The 27,854-nt window shown below is 38.3% G+C and overlaps 1 protein-coding gene across 8 annotated transcripts in view; it reads left to right on the top strand.

The window, feature by feature from the left end:
• PPP1R12A (protein phosphatase 1 regulatory subunit 12A) overlaps positions 1-27,854 on the top strand; it is a 116,392-nt gene that overhangs the window by 22,906 nt on the left and 65,632 nt on the right. For all 8 annotated transcript variants that reach the window (XR_014186681.1, XM_082076184.1, XM_082076180.1 and 5 more), the window contains exon 2: positions 20,638-20,768. Coding sequence is in view for 7 of the 8 variants with exons in the window: in XM_082076184.1 (XP_081932310.1) it covers positions 20,638-20,768 (131 nt within the window). In the remaining variant the exon portion in view is untranslated. The remainder of the gene's footprint in view (positions 1-20,637; positions 20,769-27,854) is intronic.

Raw genomic sequence — 27,854 nt, forward strand, 5'->3', positions numbered from 1 at the left:
CTAGGGGATGTAAATTTTAAGAAAAATCTTTGAAGTTGACTTTGGTTTTGGATACAGGGGTTGTCATATGTAGGGGTGCTGTAGTGATGTGATGACTGATTAGGCATTGGAGTGTGTGGTGTGTGTGTTGATAGTTAACATGATTTTTCAGTGTGCTTGCAGGAAAGACTCAGATGCTTTTGTAGGCAATATAATTAACATGGTTACATTAATTGGAGCTCTTTTATTTTTATGGAAGATATATGAAGTTGATCTCACTCCTTGTCATTTTACAGATTCTTTGATGTCAGTGAATGGGATAGTAGCTAATATGTTGGTGATGTTTTCATTAAGTTTGTAAGCAGTTGGGTTGTGGCAGAGGAAATCCCAGAACAGCTATTAAAAATAAATAGCATAAGCCATATGCAATGCAGGAAGCATTTAAATTTTGAGCATTTAATGGATAGGATTGTTGGTGACTGATACTAATTACTGTGCGTTATTACACATGTTGTTTCACTGAACATGTCTTACTCCCATGATAGACAGGATAGCAACAGTCTAAAATTTCCCTTCTCTGTTAGGGAAAGGATATTTTTAGGTGGAGAATTCTGTATTGAAAATACTGACTTCCAGCATCATGCTACACAAGCCTGTGTCATACAGGCAGTTGGTAACCAGTACATATAGTAATGAGGAAGTAGAGATGCTTTTAAAAAATTCTGATAATATTAATACTAATATTAATACTAATATTAAAAATAATACTAGTACAGAGGTTGATGTGTCTGTTAGATGAAGTATATTCTCTGAGGTGCAAGCAAGCAGCTAGATTTCACAGCAGTTGGTATTTATTGGAATGAAAAGTTCTGTTCAGATTGTATTAAACTACAGACACATTTTTTGTCCTTATGAATCAATAGACTATGTGTCGATTGAAGAATTACCTTCCACGCCCAGATAAAGCAGGTGCAAATGTCCTAGTTAATTTAACAGATCGGGTAGTCTGGTACACAGAGTACTGTGAGGTTTGGTATCTGAAAAGCGAACACAGTGTTGAACAAACTGTACCATGTATAGGCCAGATTGAGTTCTCATAAAGCATTGATCTGTGTTGTGAAATTCATGCTTAAAAATATATTAGTTTAAATAACTAATTAGCCTTTTAATAAATGCAAATAGTAAGAGTTCTCTAGTAATTTTGATACTGCGTTAAAAGTGTTGCTTCCCAACATCTAAGTGCTTGATTCCTTCTGAAAAATAATTCCTAGAGCTGGAAAGACACTGTCGTCACGCCTGGCACATACCTCTGACTGAGGCTTTTAGTATTGCTGTGTTTGTCTGTCTAACCTTAAAATCCGCATACTTTCTTGCCCCCCTTCTTTGAGACTGGCGATGTTTTCCTTCCTTCGTCTCAAAAGCTCCCCTGCCCTTCTGGAGTGGAAGCCCCACATTCCGCTTCATTTTGCACCCCTGCCTGTTCAAGAATGGTGCTTTCCCCAGCCCTCCTTGTCCTTTCTCTGTCGGCTGTGTATTACCATCTCCTTATAAGCCCTTGCTCGTTAGAGTTATTCCTGTTGGAATCTAGGCTACAAATAATCTTTCCATGCAGCAAGTTGCTGCCTCTGATAAATACGGGCTGCAGCCAGCGGCTGGCAGGGAGTTTTGTTTGCTGTCAGACCCTTGAATTGTGAATTAGGCTTTTCTGGTACTTTTTGCACCAAAATCAAGGAGGTTGTGTTTATGAATGCTGCCTGCAGTTTTCAAATTGATCTGGTCTAATATTACATAAAGAAATGTATTTGGTTGAATGTTAAGCTGTAGATTCTTCTGGAATGCTACTTACATGAACTCTGTTAAGGCAAAAGTAATGCTATATCTGTAAGATTTAATTCTGAAGTGTGTTTTAAAAATGTACTGCAAATGTTCGTATTAACTATACTATATAAACTAAAAAGATGGCATGGATCTGATTTGTGTAAGCATTTTCCATGGGAATCCCAGTGCCTTATATGGTCAGCTTGCTTTGTAGTGTTTCAGTGAAATGAAGGCAGCCATCCAAAAGCGAAAAAAAAGCAGCCCAGCTGGCTTTAGCTTTGTCTGTAATACCCTCTTTCTTGGCCTCCTTCAGAAGCACAGTAGCTAATTATTAAAACTAAAAATGTGGCAAGAGTCTATGCAGCTAGTAGGAGAAATTCCTTTTGTGGCAGTGATTGTGCGTTAAAGATTTAATGCTAATTTAATAAAGAATAGTAGCATGTTGATAATACAGCTTTATTGCCTAATGAACTTTTGCCATCAGATAAGCTTTACCCAAGCTTGTTGTGAACTAGTGATAATTCCTGTAGCTGTTATAAACAAAGGTTAGTCGACAGAATCCAGCATGCTTTTTTTCTGTGTGTTTGACCTGTTTGTTAACTGCTTGAATAGATGCTAACAGTTTAAGTAAGTGCCTGTTGAGGCTTGCATATTAAGGGATTGCTTCAGAGAGATCTGGTTCAGGTTCCTCTGGAAAAAGCATCTGAGCATGGTGGCACGAGTCATTGAAAATGACAATGTTGGCACTGAAGTAAGCTACCCTGTATTTACTTTCAAGTGTTAGGATGCACATAAACTTTTCTGTAATTTTCCTTGTGGTAACTGTAATACCTATACTTTAAAAAACCCTCCTGAATGAGAGGCTAGACTGTCAAACTTAGTCATATATCTTTATTCAGATACACAGAATCCTGTTTTACAAGAAGTATGATAAGTTGAGAACACAGGAACGTCGGTACCTTTATTTGAAATACTAATGAAAAACACAACCTGTTTTCTGTTACAAAAACACAGAGCACTTTGTTACTTACCTGCTGTGATGAGACTACTCTGCAGTAAAAATGCTATAGTATTCATTTGACTTGCAGTGAAGAGGGTTTCTTTCCCTCTGGGCTGCCTAAGGCCTTAAGGACTCCTTCAGTTAATCACATAGCTCCAGTGTAAAAAGGAAGGGCCAGTCTACTAAGCTCAGTAATAAGTCATCTCTGCTGCTGATATGGGGCATTCCAGTCAGCTCTCAGAAAAGCAGCTTTTGTTTCTTAATGCCTTTTGGTTTCAGCTCTTACTAGCTTCATGAAATGAATTCAGCTCCTTGTACCAGCAGAAAAGGTGAACAACTGGTTTCATATTTGCTTTCTTCCTATTATTAATGATTTTGTAGTTGTATATTATATGGTCATCAAAGTGATTTTGTTCTAGGTTGAAGAGTTCTGGCCTCTTGAGTTCTTCCTTTTCAGGAAGTTAGTCTGTACCTTTAATCCAAACCATGGATCTCTGTGAAGTCTGTTCTACTATTTTCAGCTAAGGGCTGTAAAGGAAGATGATACTGTCTTTCTTCTTCAGTCAGGCAGTGTTGGGTTTGCCACCATGGTAGGACATTCTGTCAATTGTAGCCGCAGAATGACAGCTGGATTTTTTTTATACTTAATCAGATTGGGAGAAACAAAGAGAAAGTCTTGGATGGACCTGTGGTTTTAATACTCTAGCATTTTGGAAGGTGCTAGGTTTTCTCAGAAGAACTCATTTTTTAAAAGCATTTTCAGATTCACTGGAAGAAGAGTGCTTCAGAGAAAAGATGGTATCTAGGAGAATTTACCAAGACCTAAAGAAGAACGGTGGTACTGTACAGTGATTTATCTAAGTTAATTTTCAATATCGTAATTCCGAGCATGGAGTCAGTGCAGATGTCAGGTGTCCGTGGACTTCTAAGATTCATTTAGAGATATACTAGTGCTATCTGTGCTGTGACCTCTTTGCCTCCACTAGCACAGAGGAGGAAGCTCTAAGATGCAAAAATAGAGTAGGGTTGTAGGAGTGAGTCAGAAGAGTGGAGGCAACAGCAAGCTGTCAGATGTGGGCTGGCTGTCAGGATGAAACTTAGAGTTAGGGAAATTAAATGGTGGTGTGGAAGAGGAAGCAGGAAAGAAAGGCTGATACTAGGAATGCTAAAATAATGGAACTTGGTTGTTAGTATATTGGATATCAGGTAATTAATGTTTCCTGTGAAATCTGTACTTGGATTTAACATGCATTAACCTTTTAATACTCTATTATGTCATCATACCTGGATTACAGGGCCTGTATAGAGGATTTGCTCTTAGGATAATTCAGGACATCTGATGAAAGATGCTGTTGCTTGTGGGTCTTCTGCTTGATCAGTGGGGGAAAAAAAGAATAGTAAATGGGGTAGGAGACTGCAGGGAAATCTGTAGAAACATTATGCACTTGTGGCTCCAAATGTGATGAAAGGAAGATTTTCTTTAGAAAATATGAAATGGTATATATCTTAAAACCTCAGTTCCATAGTATTTCAAATTGTATGGTTAAATCAGGGAATGTGGCTTATGATGACTTTTTTGTCTGTTTATGACCTGTGAAATGATAACTTTTGTGGTGGAGGTTTTTTGAAAATCTTGCTTATGCACCTAAATGGTGGTGAGTGCTGATAGGTGGAGGAGCCCATGAGAAAATGAGTTCCGTTTGGAACAAGATTTGAGTAATACAGGCTGAACACTAAACAGTGAAGAAAAATCCATAATTTTGAATAGCTGCATTATGAAAGCAATGATCATCTCATAGATTGAATGAAACAAGTTCCTTTGGCCACAGGGAAATAGAGCTCACATAGGACTGCACACAGGTCAGATGTTTGTGGAGCTGGTAGCTTTGGCTTAGGTAGCATTAATTAAAGCATTTCCTAGTCCTGGAATATTTGGCTGTTCAGCCTTGCTATTGCTTACATATAGGTCTGTGTGTAAATGAATGTTTAATGTAAAAGTAGAGTACTTAGAGAAGCATAAAGCTTAAACATGATTTGGCTAATTTAACTGTGTAAGTTAACCTGGCAGAGCAGCTTTCCCCTCCAGGAATTTTTGTGGAGGTGTGCACCATAAAGGAGAAAAAGCAAGCTCAAGGCATGGAAGGTCATCTTCTGGCACATCAGGGAGTGGGTTTCTCTTTTCTGTTTAACATGGAGGCAGTTTCTCACCATGCGCTCCTAGGTATTTGGAGCATAGCTTCTAGCCAGATGGATAGATCTTCCACGAAAATAAATGGAGAACTAGTTTTAAAAACAGTTTGTGTTGCAGGAGGTTTCAGTTTGCAGCGTGAATGGTGGATGATTGAACAGTAGAGAAAGCCAGATGGGCCTTTGTCTGTCTGTCTGAAATGAGGAAACTTGGAAGTCTTCCCTGTCAGACCCAACCCCAGCCCTTGCCGCTGCTCTGGCCCTGCCAGCGCTGCTGAATGGTTACCTGCCAAAACTGCAGCGCATAGACTGTCCCCATGCATTCGTAGTGTGTATACTTTCTCCATATACTCAAACATGTTTCGTTTTTTGTGTTTTTCCATCTGTTTACTTTAGCACTTGTTCTTACGCATTTGTGGGGGAAATGCAGTCAGTAAAGGGCAGTCACGTTGTGATGACTGACCATGAATCCAAGGTACTTTTAAACTGGGCTTTCGTTTTTGTGCTCTTTGATAATAATCGCCTTTAACTAGCAGTCTGATGTACAAGAAGCAGACTTTAAAACATTTATGATTAATTTCATGATGACGTGCATACTGCTAAGATCAGGTAAACAGCATACTTCTGGGTTCTTGTTGTTTCTTTCAAGCTGACACAGTCCTGGTAAAGAGAAGGCCAGAGTTTTTTGTGTCCTGGTGCAAATCAAAGCTGTCAGCAGTCTCAGAGCTTAGAAGTCAACACAGAAGAGTTACTATATAATTAGAAATGTAGACTTTTACCCCTTTCTCCAGAGTCTTTTCTGAGAAGAAAAGTCAGAAATGGCTGCAGCTCCAGGTGCGATGAAGGCAATAATACTGTACTTCGCTGCCTTGAAAGGGTGTACTCTGGCTCTTCCTCCTGCCATGCTGCTTTCTTCCTTCCTTCCTTCCTTCCTTCCTTCCTTCCTTCCTTCCTTCCTTCCTTCCTTCCTTCCTTCCTTCCTTCCTTCCTTCTTTCCTTCCTTCCTTCCTTCCTTCCTTCGGGGAGGGAGAAAGGGTTGTTTCTGCCTTGCTGGTGAGTTGAATTGGCTAATGGAGAGTCTGACAAATGCTTTTGGGAGTGTACAGTTGAGAATGAGCAAGGAGACTGGGACCTCCCTGTTTGTCAACAGTGAGCTCCTGTGGAATCATGCCCTGAGTAATTAGTGTATGTTAGCAGAAAAAAATTAAGAGTTTGCTGGTTTTATTACACTGCGTCCTGCAAGGAACAGAATATTGCTTAAAACTCATCCTGAAACATAGAAATGCAAATTATCCAATAGGGATGATATTTATGAGTACTTTGAAACATTGTCATCTTCTGAATGTCAGAGTTTCTAATGCAGAATATTCAGTTGAGGGTCTAATTATTATCAACTGGGATATTCTTTCCATATAACTGCCCCAAATCAAGTGTAGTGGGGGAAGAAGATCCTATAAGCTCAGATAGAATACTTTCTTAAATTGTTTTTATCAGCATTTGACTACAAGACCTTTTACCAAAGATATCTTCTGCTATACTAACTTCTTGAAAGTGCTATTCTGTGCTGCTAAAGACAGTCGAAGAAATACATCAGTGTGTTTCTTTGATTCAGGTGAAAGCTTCCTGCAGAGCGACACTGCTGATGAAGTAGTGAGAATAAGTGCTTAAACTTTTTTAAGAAATATTTTAGTTTTCTGGCAAGTTTCTTTAGTGCCTTTTCTCCTCAAAACTGATGTCTGAGTTTCCAGTATCTGGCACGCAGTACTCAGAAGTTAGAAGTGAACTGCTGCAGCATGTGCGAGAACATATGAATTCCTTGTGCTCTGGCAGAAGAGCAGATGACACGATACATGCTGGTCTTGGCATGTATGCTGTGGGTTACAATTGCTCATCTACATACAGTATTTTCCTGTTGGTTATTTGCTGAGATAAAATTGCTCTTCAGAAGGTTAATGAGAAGTGGAAAATACAGAGGTTACTAGACTACAGGTTTACCTTTCAAAAAAGATAACTTGGTTTGTGAAGACCAAAGACTCTGTAAAGGATGAGGAAAATACAGCTGTATCCTTGCCCTTTTTGTAAGCTCTTTGCTAGTAATTTACTGAGAATTAGGGGATGTCAGGCACAGTCTCTTCATGTCATGCACCACAGCTCTGACTTGGAGAGTTCTTAAGTCCTTTCACGTGAGATGCTGCTTGCTATCTGTTCAGTGGCAGTGGAGAGGGTGGTATAGCATGAATCGTAGCATACAGACAAATATGCCAGAATGGCGCTGGAGACATTGTCGATAATGGAGCATAGGCAGCAGTTTGAAGAAAAAGAAGCTGCTTTCGTAATATGCTGATCAAAGGTGTAACAATCTTAGTATACTTTACTCTGTTAGTATAGTGACCAAAAGTCAGCATCTATTTTCCTTTCCTCCTCTATCACAGTAAATATGGAGCTGAGGAGTCTGGTTTGTTTTTCCCTTTAATGCCATGAGAAGAACAGTAACGCTGGTTGTAGAGAACTGCTGCTCAAAAATCTTGAATTCAGGAAGACATAATTAATGGTGTCCTCCAGTGAGGAGCCTGCTCAGGTTCTGCACCTAAAGTGCCTTTGTTAATGAGCTTTTGTGAACATTTATGAACAGTTGCTGTATATGGAGTCAGCTTTCATCTGGCAAGGCTACAAGCTTAAAAAGCCTCATTGGATCCACGTTGGTTCAAAACCGTGTTTGCTGGTGGTCCGGGTCTTAGGAGCGTGTGTGAGCTGGGGTCCTTTGGTGTTGGTCAGCTCTGGCCTCATGGTGCAAAGAAAGTGGTGCTGTTGGTAAAGCTTAACAGCCTTTGAAGTAATATAACTGTGTTGGCACAGTATTGCCTTTCTGCTAATAAGGTTAATGCACCTCTGTTATCATGATATCTGTCACATGGATTTGTGTGTGTGTGTGGTTTTTATTTATTTTACACAGTGTGGCTGACAGGCTGGCTCAATTAGGCATCTGTGTTACCACTTTGCAGCGCTGGTCCAGTGTTAAGTCATCTACTGTTTCCCAGATGTTGCAAGATCTGTTTCAAAGATAAACATGGGCAAACTGGAAGCTGCCTTAAGTTACTGAATAGTGGCTAGAGACCTCCTTAAGCATACTGGCACTTTGTCTTACCAAGATTCACTGTGGGTTTTCAGTATTTTTCTTTATTATTAGCAGATGAGAAGGTGTATAAGCCTCATTATACAAGACAAATAAAACTTTCTGCTTCTTTCAAAACACAAAGTGGAGATACTTGTTGACAAAATCTCTCTCCCCTATATTATATATATATATACACACACACACACATATATATGTGCCCTATATCATGGCTATTTTTTTCTCATTCTTAATATATTTAAGAAATGCATTGGTATTCCTGCCCCTGCCAGCTGTGGTTTTTTTCATGGATGTTAATAGCTTTCCTTTCCAGATTTCTACTCTCTGTTACTTAAAGTTTATACTATTTATACACATTTTAAAAATTCTGGTTTTATATTGATTTTCACAGTATTGCTTGTTAAACATTTTCTTTTCAATTGCTGCCATTCGTTTGCTTTATCTCTGTACTACAGTAACATCCTAATCAAATGGCTTTGTAGAATAATGGCTCCTGCTTTTGGTCTGTGTGGAGGACTTAGAAATTGACCCTTTTAAAATGCCACATATTTTGTGTATATATAGTGGTATACACTGTTGCATATGTATAAACTTAGATTATTTTACTTGTTGGCTGTTGTCTTCCTGTCCATTTTTCAGTGTAATTGGGATGTAAGCAGTTTCCTAGAAACTTGCGATTACTTGCAGTTTCTTTGTTAATCTGTCTTAATGAGTTTCTAATGGGACAACAGTACCAAAGTATTTCCTGTTTAGACAGAGCAGAGGAGTCTGATGCCGAAGCTGGTACTTCTGTCGGCTCTTTTGGGAGAGAGAAAGTTCACAAAGTGAATGTTGTTTTTATGTTCATGGCTAGAGATAAATTGTTAGACGTCTCTGCTAAGAAGTACTCACGGCTGTTTTCTTGTGCTGGCAAAAAAATTGGGTGCAGTTGATGGGCAGTTGTTGGAGGTGGAGCTGGGTAGCGCGCACCCCTGAGCGCAGGTTTCCTTGTCGTTCCAGCCAGTCAGGGTTTGCTCAGCAAGTTCACGAAGTGGCTGGCCTGTTGAAAATAAAGTATTGAGTTACACTGTGAGCAAAAATGCCTTTTTTAGAAGTTGCAAACCATATCTGTGTAGATGGAACAGCTGCGTAGCTAGCCTTTGAGAGAGAGGGGGTTTGGTGTTGAATACTTATTTTTATTCTATCTACTTGAAAGAGGCTTGTAGTGCATTTGGTTATCATCTCCTTATTTGTTTGTACAGTTAGCTACACTAAAACATGGCCATGTATTTCATGTAAGTTGTTTTAGAAGATTATTTAGCAAATTTAGCAAAGGCACAGCATGAGTACACGCTTGTTTAATTTTGAAAGGATGCCTGAAGTACTGAGGCTGACTTGAATTTTGGGTTTCGGTGTATTCTGAGCTGATCTTGTCCTTGCAGAGGATTTATTCAAGCCTTGGTGACCTTTGTCTGTTGCAAGTTCCTTACCTTTTGGGGATCACAGTGACATTTCTTTGTGCAGATTAAATGAGAAAAAAGGCTTTTGGACAGGTTGTTCCAAGTGTTGTGGAATGTGAAAATGTATATGGAAATTACCTGACACTGAATTTTTTGGCATTGTCTATAGCTTATGTGCTCCGCTGAGTAATTCCTTCAGACTTTTGGCACATTAGAAAGGAAACAAGATCCCATTTTTTTTAGGCTTTGTGCTGAATATATTTCTGAAGTTAGAAACGAATCGAGCTATTTTAAAATCTAGTTATGTATATATGTGTATACCACAGCCAGTCTTTTCTAAAAAGTAAAAATTGGAGACCTACTGCTTTTTTTTTTTCATGTTGAAAAGTGAAGTTAAAATGCATATACATCACTGATGACTGTAAAACATACTCTGCTGTCTCTAGGTGTTTCAAATGCCAGCAGGATGATACTGGAGGTTTATCGACATGTCTCCATTGTCCTGTTTGGGAGCCAGGAGGTTTGTTCCTTCTGCTGCCCCAGGCAAAGGCCGTGCCTCACACCTGCAGGGTTGCAGGAGCTGGAAGCTGCATGTTTCTCACCTTCTTACCAACTGAATAGACAAAATCTGTATTAAAAAATATGGTTTTAAGAAAGAGCAGCTGTTTGATATTTACTGTAACAAATTTGAGCTAATTCGCTTTTGGATAACTTCACTAAACCTCTAATTGCTTTTTAGACAGTCCTTGGTTTTCTTCTAAAATTTTAGTAAGACTGTCTGAATACTCCACTTTCATTTTGAACCTGCTGATTTGAAGCCTATGTCAGCTTCAAGACCTAGTAGCATTTTTTAAGAACTGAAAATGCTTTCCAATTTATCTAGTCAATTCAGCAAATTGTAAGTTTGATCATAAATTGGAAAAAAATACTGGGATTTATATCAGAGAAAGGTAGCTTTTCTTTTCGCGGTCTAGGAACAGAAAGCAATACCTTCTTTCCTTAAAAATGGAAAATGTTGAGAAACAGTTAGTTGAATTTCCTGTTTATATGTAGTACTACCTTTACTTAATTGGTTTGGTGTATAAAATGCAGTTTTGATAAACTAATATATTTACCACATTTAAGATAATTTGATTAATGTTTAAGCAATTCAAAATGTCACTTTTACTTGTAATTTAGTTCTTGTTTCCGTCCTGGTGCAACATGATTATATTAATTTTTTTAACATATAAAATGTATATAAGTCTAACCAATGTATCATTCATAGTTCATATGTACTTTTAAATTCTATTATGTTAAATTGAATTATACAAATTAGTTGTTTGTTTACATGGATTCCTCTGCTTCGGGAATGATACCAGCGTTACCTAAAAATATGCTTATACTTATATTGTATAGTGATGAAGATAAAACCACACATAGCAAATGCTAATTGAATGAAGCAGTCATAGGTGTGTAGTTGCAAATTTGAGTGTCTGACTGCCTTTTGGTACCTGTAATCTTGGTTTCTTCTGTTAAAGGTGCTTTTTACTGTCAACAGTAATGTCTGATAGGAAAATGAGCTCAGGGAACGTTTGTCGTGGTTAGTTTAGTATAACCTATCAATATTTATATTCTTTTTTCCCTGATGGGATGGAGGCTTGTTGTTATTTTTATTAAATTCAGTGTTATTGCTTTTCTTCTACTCAGCTTTTCCTCTTCAGTTGCTAAAATCAGAAAGCAATGAAAACTTCCACTAGATCCTTCTAAAGCAGAAGATAAAATGTCAGCCAAGGAGTAGATCACTAATGTAGCCTGTCGGAATTTGCTGGTAGATGTGGTCTGGTTTGCTTTTCCTTGGGTTTTCACTGCAAGGCAGCACAGTTTTTTGCCCCGAAGAACTCAGAGCTGAATAGAGTATCAGTATGTTAGGTATTTTAAATTGAAAAGCTGGTTGGGCGCATGAACTTGTAAAGCTGCCACTATGCTAAAAGCAGATTATGTTTACTCACAAAAAAAACTAAGCATTTGAAATACGATTGGCATATACTTGAATTTGACTGTGACAGAAGTACATATACTATATGACACTGCCTTTCTCCTTCTCAAATTTAGTATTTAGACAGTGTGACCATGAAAACATCACAATAAATGCGTGATGAAAGCATAGTTGCATAATGGCACTGTGTTTTTACAGTATCAAAATTTTGTTTACTCCTGAAACACATCTCTTTTCAATGAACAGGACTGCTTCTGTACCTGCCAGAAAGTAGATGTGGAGGGTCCTTTGTCTGTGTCCTACTGAGCATGGTGCATCAGCCATAACTGCTGAAATCACTCCAGAAAGCAAACTGCAAAGGCATGGACCAGAGGAGTGAGAAAACCACTTGTGAAATGTCTGAGTCTGAAATTTGGTTCCGGATTGAATTCCCAAATTCACAGATTTGGTGCTGCTGCACAAATGGCATAGGTTTCAACAACGTGGAGCTAAAACGAGAATCTGTCACACGTAATTTGTACATACCTGCCTGCCTATGCCTGCAGGGTTCAAGACAGCTTGTGAATTTATGCATCTACTCGATGTAGTACCATGCTGTCAGTCAGATCTTCATTTCTCCATTTCACTTAGTAAAGTCATGCGCTTTCACTTGCAGTATGGTTAAAAAGCTAAGAAACCTGAATCTACATTTAAGGGCAGGTTCTGTTGTTCCACAGAATGTACTTGGTTTTGTTTTTAAACTGAAAGAAAACAGAAGTTGTTGTTTTTCAAATGCATAGGACCAAGAGTTGAAGGGAGACCCTCATTTGTGTCAAGCTAAGGCACAGGCTGCTTCCTGAATTCCTTTGTTTCCAGTATCTTCAGCAACTTCGTGTCAGTATATTGAGCCAGGAGAGAAAAGGGCATTCAGGCAAATGGAACTGCTCCAGTATCAGCAGTTTAACAGTCTGAATGCTGTATGGTTTGATTTCCTCTAAAATAATTTTGTAAAGGCTATCTTTTTCTTTTTTTCCATGACATCTTGGTTTTCCATGTTTGTGTGGGGTTTTTTTTGGCTGGCTTTTGGCAAGTACTTTTTTGGCACGTTGTCTTGAGATTTTTCTCTGTATTGCAATAAATTAATACCAGTGAAGTTTACTATTAAACATTTAGTATGGTAGTTTTAATTAAGAGGTAACTTCTAGTGTGGGAATTTCAAGTGTTCCTGAAAACAGATTTGCAGGCAGCTAAAAAAGAAAACAAATATTTATTTGAAAGTAGATTTGCATGTAATACTAGATAGCCTGGAGGATTTGGGTTTTTTTCAGCAAAAACAGGAAAGCAGGCATTAGACTGGGTTGTTTTGCCCATATAATGTCTGTCAGTGAGTCTTGATCCATTACTGGAATTGCTACCAGGAATGGTAATATCTCTGGTTATAATAAATAACATGTTATGGCCAACTATCCTCTTCCACTTTTTTATCTCAGCGGGAGGTTAGAGGACAAGAATAATTCTGTCTCCAATTGAAACATGCTAAAAACACTTAAATATACGTATTCTGATTAAGAACTGTGCCTAAGTTTTCTTTAGAACTTAAATGGTGGGATGTCCCTGTTAAATTAGTTTTATAACGCATAGTTTATATCAGTCTCAACAGCAATAGATTTTAAAGTTTTCCATGAATTGTGACCTTAATTAAATTTACAGTTTTAACTATAAATTACAAACTAGCAAAGCTCAAGTGCTTGTAATTAATTTAGTAGTTCAGTGTAACAGAGAGAACAAGGCAGAGCTGTAGTATAGAAATGACATTATGGTCTTACTGAATAATTGAGCTAAATAATTATCAGTTTCATGTAGCTTCTGGTTTCACCTCTTGGAGCTGAAATGAAATCTTAGTCAACTTCTGTTGAGATATACTCATGTATATGACAAGGCGTTTACATGAAGTGGAATTAATAGCTAGAGAAGTTTGAGTTCTGCAATGATTTGCCTGTTTTTGTCAATGTTTGACAGCTCTGCAGTGTTCAAATTAAGTCGTGATGGTGAATGGGTGCTCGGTTTCCATCGTCTCTGCATGCCTTCCCCATGAGACTTGAATGGACCTGAAACGTTGCGTCAGCCTCAAACAGTGTTTTCTCCTTAGGAGAGAGTGTCTTGCCCACCTGCTGTTGCAGGTGTCTAAAAGGATTCTCATTTTCTACACTTAGAAGTGAAATGTTTCTAAGAAGTTTCTCCAGAGAAAAGTTTGCTGCCCTGTAGTGAAGGAAGGAGTTTGATGTTGAGATTAACCCCAAGGTTGACTCTAATTCTGGGGTGAAACACACACACTAAACTTGAAACTGACAAAACTTGCAGAAACAATAAGATGCTCTTGAAATTACATGTTAATTTGCGTTACTGGAGATGGAAACTATCATTTGAAGAATTTTGTGTGGATTTAAAATTTCTTAACTGAAAATGACACACACACACGCCTCAGACACACATTATTTACAAATAAGTTAAACAAAACAACACTGCAGCAAAAAAGGTAATATTGCTAGTTTATCAAGAATGTTTACAAGGTAAAGCATTCTCCTTTTTACTAGTAAACATATTTTTAAAAAGTAAGATATTTAATCAGAAAACTGTATTTTGTCAGTATGCAGAGATATCTGTCATTACCCCAGCTCACTGAAAAATATAAGCTGCAACTTGTGGGTTGGCTAAATGAGCACTGGAAAGATTATACTTAATTTAATAATTGAGCAATATTTGTCATCTGTAATACTAGATTAGTGCCTAGAGTTCTGTTACAACACCAACTGTGCTGTTTCATACAATAAACATGAACATCAACAGCAACCTTTCCACCTTGTATGTACTATATTAAAAAAGAATACCCAGCAAATGTAAACTACATGCTTTTATAGTGATTCCTTAAATAGTAAATAAGTGTAATAATCACTAATATTTCATGCTCTAATTTGTTGGTTATTTTTATTACCCTTTATCCTGGAAGTGTTCCCAAATAGTCAGTCTTAGGACGTTGTCATTACTAATATTAGACTCCTAAGATGTCATGCTTTGTATGAAAACATTGAATTAATGACTTGCAAGCAAATTTGAGGTGCAAAAAGTACTCCTCCATTTTTCTAGTGGCTGTAACTGCCAGGTTATCTGAAATCTGTAGCTGGGAAGTTAGATACGGCTTATGATTTCATTTTATACGCCTTACTGACATTTGACTTGTTTGTGCTGCATTTGTAATTAATGTGCAGCATAAATATGTTACTTGCCAGAAGTGGTAAGTGTTACTCAAGCTTGCTTTGGATCTATTGAACAAATTTCTTTTTATGCCTTCTCAAGTAGTAGTTTATTGAAATAAAATTAAAAATTAAAATTTAAAAAAGGAATTGCAACACATAATTTTTTTTTCCTCCAAGGAGAATAAAGATGAACAGAAGATGTTCACAGACTGTCACTAGTGAACTGTGATGTCCTCTGTCCTTACAAAACCTTTCCTCCTGGTGGTAAAAATCATTGCAGGCTGAGATGGGTGTTCAAACTGTGGGGATTATCTGACAGTGCTGAGCTCACTGGTGGGCCAGCGAGAGCACCCAGGCAGAAGTGGTATGATAGTTGTTGAGTTTACACTGTGAACTGCTCTGGCTCAGCATTGTTCCAGAGGACTCATCCTTAAACCACCTTTTTGTGACAAGCAGGGAATTTAATTCTCTGCAACCTCTATTCCTGTTTCAACTGAAATTGCAGAAGGAGGGAGGACAGCCAGGTAGATGGAGTGAGTACTGTGATTTCCTTTGGAAGTCGGTGCAAACACGAAAGCAGGCTAAAATGTGTTGTAAATTTGAAAGTCAGGGTGGTAGAAGTGATTGCAAATTTAGAAGTGTGTTCTTCGAAAAGTGTCAGTTTTAAACAAGAAGCTTTAACACAAACCTTGTAATGGGTGAAATTTCACAGTAAAACAAAATTTTGGTTCTCTTCGTAGTGGAATTAGGACATAAAGATGAATCTCAGAATAAGGCTTCTTCTCTGAAAATGAAAAATGTTTTAATATAATCAAAGTAAATAATTCTGTTTTAGTCAGATAAAGACAATACTTTATTCCTGTTGTTATTTTATTAAATTCTAAATTCTCATTGCTTTTCTGATCCACTTTAGATCCAGTTCAGCACAGTATGTCGGCGTAACTGTAAGGGTGTGGTAGATGATGGCAGAGGGAACAGGTGATCAAGGGTGAAGAGAACAGGAACCACTTCTAACCAGCTCTGCTGCTGGGTGTGGATACCCTCCCTTAATTTGATTCTCAGATGCAATAAAAAAGATGTTAATGTCCTGCTTAGTTCCATTGGACATACTGGGCTTGGTTCACTAGGTGAATCAAAGGAAGCAATAAGCTGTTCCCCAGGTCACTGCGTGAGGTCTTTCTCCTGTTTCCAGCATTCCCACAGATGGTTGTTTGGCTTGTTTTATCCCTTTAAGTCTAATGTATTATTCCGTGTTTGTATTTTTGACTCTTTTCCTTATGAAAATTAAATAAGGAAAAATGAAATGTGATGGCAGAAGTTAAATATACAGTGTTTATTTTCTGCTGTTAGAGGCAAAATATCTTAATTTGTGGAATAGATCAGGTTACTAATCAGGTAACAGTAAAAATAGGTTTTAACCGCTCTCTTTAGAAAATACTGGGAAAAAATCAAATGTCTAAAGTTTATTAGATGGCATTAGCTCATTAGATCTCATCATTGATGAAAACAATGAAAACTGTGGTCTAAAGTACATACTGTATAGCTTTGCTGCATGTATGTGGGACCATAGTGTAACTGATTGCTTGTCTCCCTACAAGATTTCTGATTAAAAAAAACCCCAAAAACCCAGGCTTTTTTTTTTTCTGTCTTTTGAGGAGAATTCTTTAAGTCGTTACTCATTGAGGGATCAAGAACTCTAGATAGACGTCTCTTTCAAAGCTATCTCTTGTTAAGGTTACCTACCAAGTTAGGTCACCTCTGTACTTCACACCTGATAGCGAGGAGAGCCACTTGGGTCACACGCCACTTCCACTGGGACACATAGTGAATACAGTTAAAATCTAACACGTTGAGCAGGCACCTGGTCACCCCCTCCTGAGTGATCAGAAGGTATTTCTGGGAAAAGCTGAAAGTGTCATTTCACTTAACACAGGCGTGTTGTTTCCAGGACAAGCTGGGCCTGCCTGGGGCTGGTCTGTATGGGAGCCACGCACTGTGGCTCCGTGCTGGTCTTTGGAGTCCAAGTTTCAGGTTGTTGTACAAATAGAAAGTGGTTTTCTTTCCTGGGCCTTAATATACTTCCTTCCTCTGTTCTTATCAGAAAAGGTAACCAGACTTTGTATTATCAACTTCGCTTTGTTTTGCTTTCTTTGTGACTAATTAGCCTAGTTTCTAAATTAGTTCTCGAAGGAAACGAGGTTTGTATGGTTGCACTGTCCAGCTGTTGTTCTGTTTGGGGCCCGCTGGCCAACTTCCATTAAATTTGGCAGGGTAAGGAGCGTGCCTCTTGCAGAAATACTGCCTTTCTACCAGTTTGTGGGGCCTGGGAATGGGGTTGAGAGACAGAACCAGTGTGTGGGATGAAGGGAAGCTTGAGCATGAGCTCCCATGCTCTTCTGCTCACCCCAGGAGCTGGCTGCTGTCTGTGGTGTGCAGATGTTAGCAAGTGCTCAGAAAGAGCTTTGGGACAACCTGTTGTTTCACAAAGCGGGAACTGAAGCTCTAGGGGGGAACTAAGGACCATGAAGGAAGAGACTGAGGATGGGGAGGTGAATGCCAAGAACCCAAATTAGTCCTAGAAAGATGGTAGCAGGCCTGGAAGAGGAAAGCCTGTGGCTGTCTCCCCCCTGTGCAGAGAGTGGGACAGATGTAGTCACGGGAATTTTATCTTTTTGAGTCACTGTAACATCAGTGGAACTCTTGTTATTTATGTCTTTACATGTACGTTGCTTTTTCCTTTGTAATACGTTTGAGCTGAGGTCTAGAAGGGCTGAGATTTCAGAGGCTTTAAGTTTATCATGCTGTTCTGACTAGCTTTCCTTTTGGGGTTGAGATGTCAGTCTTTAACAACAGAGGCACTTCTGACACTTGATAAATACTGCTTTTAGAAGTGACTGTGACGATAGTGCAATGACAGTTGGAATAGAAATGGAAAAAACATTTAGATAAAAATTCTTTTATAACATTTGTTTCTTGGCTTTCTGACTTAAGGTATCTGCTGATAGTCAGAGGTGTCTTTCATATGGAAATTGCTGAGAGTGATAGGGTCCCTCAAACACCTGCCTGTGGTGCTGTCAAAGGGAAAAGGGAACACAGATGTATTATATATGTGTTCTTCAGCCATAGGATCCATTGCATTTACTTTTCTTCACTTTAAGATGGGTAATAACCTTCTTGGAGACCACAGTGAGTTTTCTGTAAAATATTTCGCGTACAAGGCTCATTTTTAAATAAACTTTGTTTAAGGAATCTTGAAGGTCATATTTTTTAAATTATACAACTGTCTTCCATTTCATCAACTTCAGCTTCTGTGGCTCCTGTTGTCCTATAATAAAGTTGTTAGAACAGTTGTTCAGATTGTATATTCAGTTATGAGGAACATTTAAACATCACAAATATGATCGCTAGTAATGCCAGTACTCTCCCATTTGCATATGCAAGTGAATTCTTTTGCTATCTTAATAGTTACTTTTCTATTATCCTAATACATATAATCTCACGGATTGTTTATCTTTGCTTGTCATTAATGTGCAACCTCTGATAATACTTGAGATTTGAGCTCTCCTGGTTCTTGCCATGTATGGCACAATAAACTGCCCAAATTTGGTCAAATATTTTTAGCCACTTAGTCATATGTCTTTTAATGTGCTGCATATGTAAGCTTTTGATTCACTTAGCAACAGTATTTTTATGAGTATGTCTTGCCAGTTTTTCTTATGTATACTTGAAAAGCAGGCAAAGATTGTTCTTTGTTGTGTTCTGTCACAATCAGATGGTCGGGCTTTTTTTTTTTTAATAGTGCTAGTCAATTTTAAGATAACCTTTCTTTCACAGATTATGAATTTTATGAAATTTCAAGATACACCAGTATGCAACACATTGAAATGTATTATTAAAAGACCTCTGTTTAAAAATACTTAGGCAATTTCAAAGTTTTCTGATATAGATTTATTTTCTTAGAATAAATTGATGAATATTATGCTATACATAGGATATCAATGGTTAGGCAAATTGTATATCCAGAAAAAATGGATAGATGGCACGTGTGGAATATGGCTAGGTTAATGTTTCTGTTAAGTGTAAACATATGTGTTTCTTGAATTTGTTTTCCTCCTTGTCTGAGGCATGATGTCTTGCATTTAGTTCCTTCTGATTTAAACGACAAAATGCCTTGCAAAGAGAGGCAATTATTTTGTTTCAGAGCTTTTTACTAGCATATAAGTGTTGTACACTGAAGTGGAAGAAATTGAAGACAGTATCTATGAGGAGTTTGTACTCTATTTTTTGAGTCTGTTAATCAATTATTTTATTAAAATAATTGCTGATTTTAGGGATGGGCATGGCTAAAAAGATAATTCAAAAATCCTTTAGGGAGGCAGTTTTCAAGACTACCTGAAAAGCCAGGAAGGTTTATGGATGTTTTCACTCAATAATGTTTTTGGTTTTAATTTAAAAACAAATAATACAAACACTGTACTACAGGCCAGTTGCAGTCTAGCTGGAAGTTTAGGGATGACCAAGTCCAGATGAGAGTCATCGTTAAAACAATTCTGTGTTAAATTCTAAACAAGGCTTTAAGTTTGTACCTAACTAAAGCAGATGGGGTCAAAGAGGGATAATTTCTTGCTGGTTTTGTTTGGCTGGTTAAACGGGGCAGCAACACATCCTCCTCATGGTGCAACTGTTGCCTCAGCACTGCAGAATGGAAGAAAGCTTCGGGATTCATCTTGGAAGGCACAATAAGGACATCTGAGGTTTTTTGCCGTAATAAAGTATATAATGTTCAGTCTTTATTGCAGTAGAATATTCTGAAAAGTAATATTTATACCTTAATTGCACTTAGCTAGAGGCATAATTCTGCAGAAGGGTTTTGGAGCCCAGCAGTAAAAGTTCTTGTTTCAGCCTTCTGGTTATGTAGTATTGTTGATTTATTAAGCTAAAAAATTAATACCAGTCTTGTGGGGTCTAGCTGTTTTGAGTCCTTGCTGTCCTGAAATGCAGAGGGACTTTTCTCTCTGTTGCTCTGCCCTTTTAAGGGCAGCAGTATGGAAGTTGGCAAGAAACCTCCCTGAGAGCACCCTGTGAGAAAAATAGTCAAACACAGAGAAGAAAGGCAAAATAGGAGCCAGTCGAGATGGAGATCTGGAGAGCAGCAGTAGTCCTGCGTCTGGGCAACACTGTTTGCTTGGTAATTAAGGGTTGTGCACACATGATAATATCTTTGCGATGTGCCAAACTGATACTCAAGTAAGTTTATAAACAGCAGTGATTAATGGACTGTTAAAAGATGTATGGTGGTATAGAATATGCTGCAGTAGAAGACAGCAGGGGGGTGCTGAAATACATCCCCTTCCATACTGCCTAATCTCTGCATTGTAATTAAAACCAGGTTATGCTATTGTTTTCCAAACTGCTTCCCATCTCTTGGTCACAACAATTCTACTTGATGGCGTAGCTGCTTATTCAATTCTAATATCCACTCAAGTGACTAAGCTGGGCCTGGGGTGGAGCGAGGGCCTGGGGGCTTGATAAAGGGAACCACTTTGTACTGGACAACAAGGTTGCGGTGGGGGTAATAAATGGCTTCTCAGAAGACCTGAACAAGTCCACCTCAGGAAATGACATTTGTTGGTTTTGTTACACTCTGTTTGAATTTGTTTATTTAAGGATTTGGTTTCATATCTATTACACCTGCTGCTTTTCTCTCAAATTCTTCCTGTATTGCTGTCAAATCCTGACAAATAAACCCTCCTCCCTCATCAAATCTGAACATACTTAACTTTTTTTCCTGAAGATGTTGTGTAAAGATGCACAGTGTTGTAGAACAGCTGTAATATGAACTTATTTCTTAAATCTTTCTTTCTTTATAGGCTTGTATAGATGATAACGTAGATATGGTGAAATTTCTGGTGGAAAATGGAGCAAATATTAATCAACCAGATAATGAAGGCTGGATACCTCTACATGCAGCTGCTTCCTGTGGATATCTTGATATAGCAGAGTAAGGCTTTTTCCTCTATTTTTGAAATACATGTATTTTGCTAATACACTAGAAGCAGATGGCATTCATAAATTGTCTTTTTAGTTGCCTCTGGGATGTGCTATGAGAGAGAATGCTTTTATATTGTATGTTGGTTGTAAAGTGTGCTGTGTGTCTATTTGTGCACCACATTTTCTCTTTCTAGCTGTCTTACATTGTATCTTAGGTAGCTGTAAGATGTAAACATTTAAGACTGTTCATGTCTGTAAGATGATTATTTTCAAAGTATCTTCTTCTGTCGAAAGGTTGTTATGGGAGAGGCATGGGGAGAAAGTTCAAATTCACACTTTATTAGTAGTCTGAAACCTTACCCCAGGTTAAGTTTATGTGTAGGAGATTAATAGATTAATTTTTCAATTGTATTTGCAGTCTTGAAACTTGTTTTTCAGGTGTGGTATAAAGTGGTGACTTTTGCTAATTATTTTAGCTGTGGAGCAAAATCTTACAGTTCAAGTTAGATGCCTGTTATGGTATTAGTTAAAGCTTACTCAGTACTAAATTCCAGGAGTGGTTTTGTTGTTATTCTCAAAGCCCGTTGAGGGCCACTGAAGATATGCTAAAATCAAGATTTTCAAGAGGTAGTCCGTTTTAAACTGAAGTAATGATTGATTTGAAAAAATCTGTGACATATGTTCAGCACTCTATTCTTGCAGTGAAGAAGGTTATAGTGTCTTTCTAAAGATCCTTTGGGTAAACACAGACTCCATTAATTCTGCTAAACTCAGTGTGGTGTCTGATCCAGTGTAAGACTTGGATAAAATATAAAGTAGTATTTTATCACATAATTATGTTACTGTACTAATTGCAGTGGAGAAACATGGAAATTGTAAGTTTAGGGGATCACTTAATGATGTTCTGTGAGTTTGAGACATGTGCTTGAATCTTAAGGGAAAGGAAAAATTCTGGAGATGTTTGTATATTGTTTTCACTGGGAAAATTTTTTTTTTTTTTTTTTTTTTGGGTGGGGGTGTTCATACAGTAAAATGCTTTGTTTATCCTTCTTTTAACTGGGACACTGACCACTAACTTCTGTAGTCTGCCTTTCTACACTATGCAGATATTTGATGCTGTAATCTCCGTTGCATGCGCACTGGAAGTGTTTACTTGTTGGCTATTCTGTGACAAGAATTTCCCTACAAACTGAGATAACGTAAGCCTTTCTTCAGTTTAGTGGAGGTAACACACCTGCCTTTTTCCGCAATAGGAAAAAGCTGAATAAATGTTGTTTCGCCTTGCAGCGTAATGTAGGCAGATGTTCAGGGAAGAAGGAGCAATGTCCCTTGTCCACAGTACAGTTTTTCACTATTGACTTGAGTATCTGAAATCTCTAATGTCGCTGAAGTCTGTAATCTCCCAGACTGGAACAGGACCTGTCTGTGTATTTTCTCTAAAGAAATGAGATGACTGGAGGATAATCATGTGGGATGTGGGACATCTAATTTGTTGGAAGAGTGGTGTTTTTAAGGTGCAAGGAGTTTTGAAGATAAGATGTGGAAACAAATTTCCACATGCAGCTGAGAAGGATAACCTGATGAGGCCCATAGAGTTTAGATTTTCTTCACACTGCTGCTCCAGGAGCTTAGCTTCAAGTAATTTGCAAAACTGACAGCAGCATTTGCACCTGAGACAAAACTGGAGAGAGACGGAAGGATGATACAATAAATTGACAGAGGTTAGAAATTTGGTTTTTATTTGGCAATAGTACGTGATGGGTCCAGCATCTGCTTAAGCGAGGATGCATCCTTCTTGAGAAGCGTGAGAATGTGTGTTTGTGGGTGTCTGTGGGTGAATCTGATATGTTTTCTTTCTAGCACTACATTTTCTGGTTCAAAGAAGGGAGCTTTTAATTTGGGAAATGATGAAGCTTACATGTATAGTTCTGAAAAGATGACAGCCGATAGCTTGTCATCTTTCTGTCATATATGATATGGACTAGCATTTTTGTACCGAACATCATCTGTTCATTTCCTATTTTCTTGCAAGGTGTGAGAGAGAAGAGAGTTAGGGAATTGTTTCTGGTGTTTCCTAACTTTGATAATGAAGCGCTGGAGAGAGTCTGCCTTACGCTTCCCTTTCTCCTCCTCGCAGAGAACTAACTGCCTGTTGCACGGCTTTGTAGAGCTTCTGAAATTGGAGCCTCAGCACTCTCTATTCCTGCTTCCTCTGCTGCCATCTTAAGTCTTCTTAGGGCTTCCTTCGGATGTAAATAGCTAGAATCTATTTCTCTTGAAATGGCACAGTCTGTAAAATCCTCCAAATATGCAAAAGTAGTTAATATATTGATTTTGTTTACAATGCTTATGTTATTACAATTCATAGAAAAATGTGGCATAATAGCATACTTTCATTATTTCAGATTTTCTTGTCTCAAAATCTAAAATTATGACAGAGCTCGGAAATAGATGTTTTCAGTTATTAATGCATTTCTATGTTTAGAGTGTAATTTAGGGACTTTGTAACACTACGTATGTCACCTGTGTGTTGACTATGTTCACCTTGCAACGCTACCATTCTTCATGTTTGTGTGTACATCACTTTCTAGGCTTAAAAGAGGGGGAAAGAAAGCAGAAGTTCTGTTAATGTTGAGTGATAACTCTTGCATGATTTATAACTAGGGGTAGTGTATGAAATACAACTGAGATGGGCTGCGTTGGAGTTTGTAGATCTGTTAATAGGATGTGAAACCTTGGTTCTGCTTCCAAACTGGGAAAAAAAAACCCTCTGTAGTATAATCTTTATCATAGTTTTCCTTCTCCTGATGCTCATTTGACTTCCATAGAATTATATTTGAAGTGATTAATGTACTTTGTTATAGACTGAGAAAGGTTTCTGTTCAGATTGCTTTTATAATGGAATCAGTACAGAAGCAGTCTCACAGTTCAGCTGTTCTTTCTATGTGTTCCATCCATTTGCTACTAACACCCATTTCCTATTATGTACAGTAAATGGGAATGGCTGGGAGTCACTCCGGGTTAATATGGAATGATGCCTATGCGGTGAATGCAGGATCCTTGCCATGTCGCTGTGCTTTCACTGAACACCGCATTCTCTCTCTCTCTCTTGCTCTATAATGTACATGTTCTTCTTAAGTAGCACCTGCGACTCCTCAGATGTTCCTGAGTGCACCCAAGATCAGGGAGAAGTAAAGGATGACATGTAGGTGGTAGGAGCTTCTCAAAAAAAACTCTTGATATATCCAGAAGCCACCACTTCAGCTATGTTTTGGGCCTGATCCCGTGTTAATTGGCCAAATGAATTTGTGGCATGGCCCCACTCATTAGGGTTTTTATTTTGCTTTCTCTAACTGCGCTGTCTGGCCAGTGGGCCTCTCACCGCAGCTGTATTCCTTGTCCCTGTCATCCTGCGCTGTGTTAACCAGTCCTGTGGCATCCTCTCCCAGCAGTAGCTCCTGTCCCATTTTAGTTTTCTGTGCCTTTGGAAAAGCCACCTTCTTGTGAATGTTAATCGCATCTCCTGTAAAAAATGCATCCTCCAGTTTAAGAAATGTTAGTGTTGTAGAAGCCCACTTCAAGCTAAATACAGCGAAGAAACTTAGCTTAGTGGGAATTAGAGTGTCAGATGGTTGCAGATGGAGAGTTGTGCTGTAGAAGCAAAAACTCTGCCATGGAGGGCAACTGATCTTCTTGTTTCTGAGATGTGTAAATCCTGGGAGAGCTTCAGCTTACTGGAAATTCTTTGAATAGTTTAATTTTAGAATTGCCTACTTAAGTTAGTGTTCATCTAGTTTATGATCATGTGAATTAGCTTACAAGTAATTGTAACATGAACATGATTTAAATTAGAATTCTTGAAAATTGCCAAAACAGGTAGATTTTGTATAGCATGTTCTCTTTTTCTCTTGTTCTCCTTTTTTTTCTTATACAGAAAGCTTTACACAAAGGAGCCTTTGTTTCTCCAGTACATTAGTATGAATTAAAAAGTCAGCATCAAATGCTTTGAAAAATTGTAGTTATGTGGAAACAAGCTTTAATGCAGGAGGACTTCGACAGAAATTTTGTGTGCATTCTTTAAGGTGGTTTTTAATGGGTAGGACCCTTAAATTTACCTTTGTAAAACTCTTAGAAGACTATTCAGGTGTACGTAATGCATTTTTTATTTGATAGATCTACAGTCTAAAATCTTGTGTATTACTTCAATATAAGGGAATAAACAAATTCCTTTTTAGAATGAAAGAATCTAATAGAGGAGGAAAAATAGTGCAAGGTGGCATTTAAGAAACAGGATTTTAAAGTGCTTACTTTTTTATTTCTCTCTGCTTTGTATTGTACCAGATTAATGTAAAATAAACCTGAAATGCTAGAAATTTATTTTCTGATCAAGAGTTAAAGTTTCTAAGTAATGTATTTTCTTGTGGATTTTGTACTATGCCTAGGTGTGAGTGCGTAGTTGATGTATTTTGAAGCTTGTTTGCAAGTATTTAGATGCTTCAATGCAGTTTTATTACTTAAATACAAATGCTTTTTCATTTTCCCTGGAATGAAAGACAGTGCATCTTCCAGTGAGTGCAAGGAGAACATTTTTCAAAAATAACATAGAAGTCAGTGACAGTTACACTTTTTTACAAAAAAAAAAAAAAAAAAAATACAAGAGAGAGAGGGAGGTGTCTCCTGAGGGGGAGAAGAGGGGTTTTATACCTTCATGTGGTAGGTACTACATTGAAATAACAGTTTGGCAAATGTTGCTGTAGATACTAAAATTTCTCACAGGTTCAAGGGATGAGAAATCCAGTGAGGGTGGAAAAAATACAAATGCAGAATATATACATACAGATGGGATCTGGTTCAGAAAATCCAGGAAAATAATTAGAGAATGGAAAGCTATTACAGGAAGAGTAGCATGTATTTGCCCCATTTTTACTCTCTCTGAAGATGTGCCACTTTTGGAGACAGGCTAGATGTTAAGTGGATGTTTGATCTAATTCAGTATGGTTGCTTTCCTGTTTGGGAGGCATGTTTGATACTCGTAATTATACATACAGACCCTAAGACTTGACACAGTTTCTAAATACATCTTCCTTATTTTACAGATTTTAAAGGCTAAAGCATATGATTGCAGTTAGAAGGAGAATAACTTCAGAAGTTCAGAGCCTCCTCACTCAGTTCATTTGGGAAGAGAACAGCACCTTGACCAACTCCACTGCTCTAAAACCCAGCTCACCCTCTTTCCTTCCTGCCCAAAGTTTCCTATGTTTATCCCCTCCTTCCCCTAATATTTAAAAGACTTTACGGGCTCGTGTGTCCCCACTGCCTTGCTGCTGATGCCCATCTGTTTTTCCAGATGCCAGACACGTGAAAGTGAACCCAGCCAAACTAGTTTGCTGAAACCTCAGCAAGCCACTGTCCCAGGATCTCTCTATTTTAGTAGCAGTCTGTTAAGACTAAATGAGTGATCATTGTCTGGTGTACGGAGTGAGAGGTCTGCGTACCTGTAGTTGAATACATAGATGTTCAGTGATAGGGGGTTTGCTTAGAGCTCTGATTGCCTTGTGGGGCTTGCGGTGTGTGCTGGGTGGCAGCGAGTCCTGCGCTTGGTAGAAAGAAGGGATCAGTGCGCATCTGGCAACAGCTGCTGAAGGGAATTCAGTGCAGTTTCACAACATGCTTAATGGGATCTAACTTGAGACTGCTGCAGAAACAGGCAGTCATTCCCTTGATTCCTTGGTTTTCTCTCCTCCACAGGTTCTTACCCCCTCTCTTGCATTATCTAATGATCACACAATGGTGTGGGAACTGTTAGTGTAACTGTTAGCCTTGGAGGGGTTGGAGGGTTTATTCTCTCTTGGATCAGTGAGAAGCAGTTGGCATAGATGTGAGGGTATAAAAAAGAAGTTGGGGCTGCTTTTTAGACATAGCTTATGCCTCTGGTCAGGAGGCTGGCTGTGGAGAGCTGCCTGTGCTGAGGTGGAGTCCTCTCCTTCATCTCCCACCTCATGCGCCTGAACCAGCTGGTTCTTCCACAACATCTGAGGGTAGTGGTGCCACAAAATATGTTTCAAAGCAGTTGTCTCTAATCCATTTCTCTCTACATTTTAATAAGCTGATCATCTGCAGTCATTACTTACTGGAGTGTTTTTAATCTAAGCTCTTTTAACCCTAAGCCATTATAATCCTAGAGGAACAAGACGTTATTTAGGCAAAGCAGACTGATAAAAATGTCAGGGATAGCTCCTGTCTCCTTTAGCTTTGTTCCTAGTTATGGTGTTAACTGAGTGTGACATGATGTTATTAGTGATACATTCCAGAACAGATAATCAGAAGTTTGTATTTTTGAATGACAAGGTGAAGTTGGCGGTCTGATGTAAACTACGTGCAAATCGATTATGCAAACTGTTAGGGGGTTTGGTCTGATGGAGGTGCTGCAAGGTGATAGAGTGTTTTTGTCAGGATTCAAGATGTCACTTTAAATGACACAAGGAAATGTTAACTGGAGGAGTAGAATTAAAAGGAAAAAGGACCAAAGATGAAACTTGGTACAACAAACTCAGGAAATAAGAAGCGGACTTCACAAGGATATATTATAAAATAAGCTAAACGGCAAAATAAAAGCAGGAAAAAAAATTTATTCCCAGCCAAAGAACAGCTCTTCTAGAAGAATGACTAATGTCTTACAAGTTGACACTGGTAAAGATGAGAGCTGTGAAAAGCTCACTGCAGGCTTTGGAAAATTGTTACAGTTAGTTCACCTCTGTTTCCTGCCATGTTTCTTTCCGGAAGAACAGATTGGGAAAAAAGTTAATGGGAAAGAAAATATGCTAGTATAGTAGTCTTTTCCCACCCTCGTCCCCAAATCAAAGTGCGATGCTTATTCTTTAACAGCAACATAGAAGTTTATCCTCCAAACTTCTATTGGATACCTGGAAGGATAAAGCTAAATTCCATTAGAGAAAGGAATGGAGAAACTTGGAGAAGATCAGTGTGCTCATATCAGTTGGCATTTTCTTTTGTGAAGACATACTGGGGCAGTCTGCTGTTTTCAACATGTTTCGTTGCATGAAACACTAATTAAGTTGTTTAGGTTGATGGTGAA

Source organism: Streptopelia decaocto (assembly GCF_964273445.1).
Source record: "Streptopelia decaocto genome assembly, chromosome: 1".
NCBI classification, from domain to species: domain Eukaryota; kingdom Metazoa; phylum Chordata; class Aves; order Columbiformes; family Columbidae; genus Streptopelia; species Streptopelia decaocto.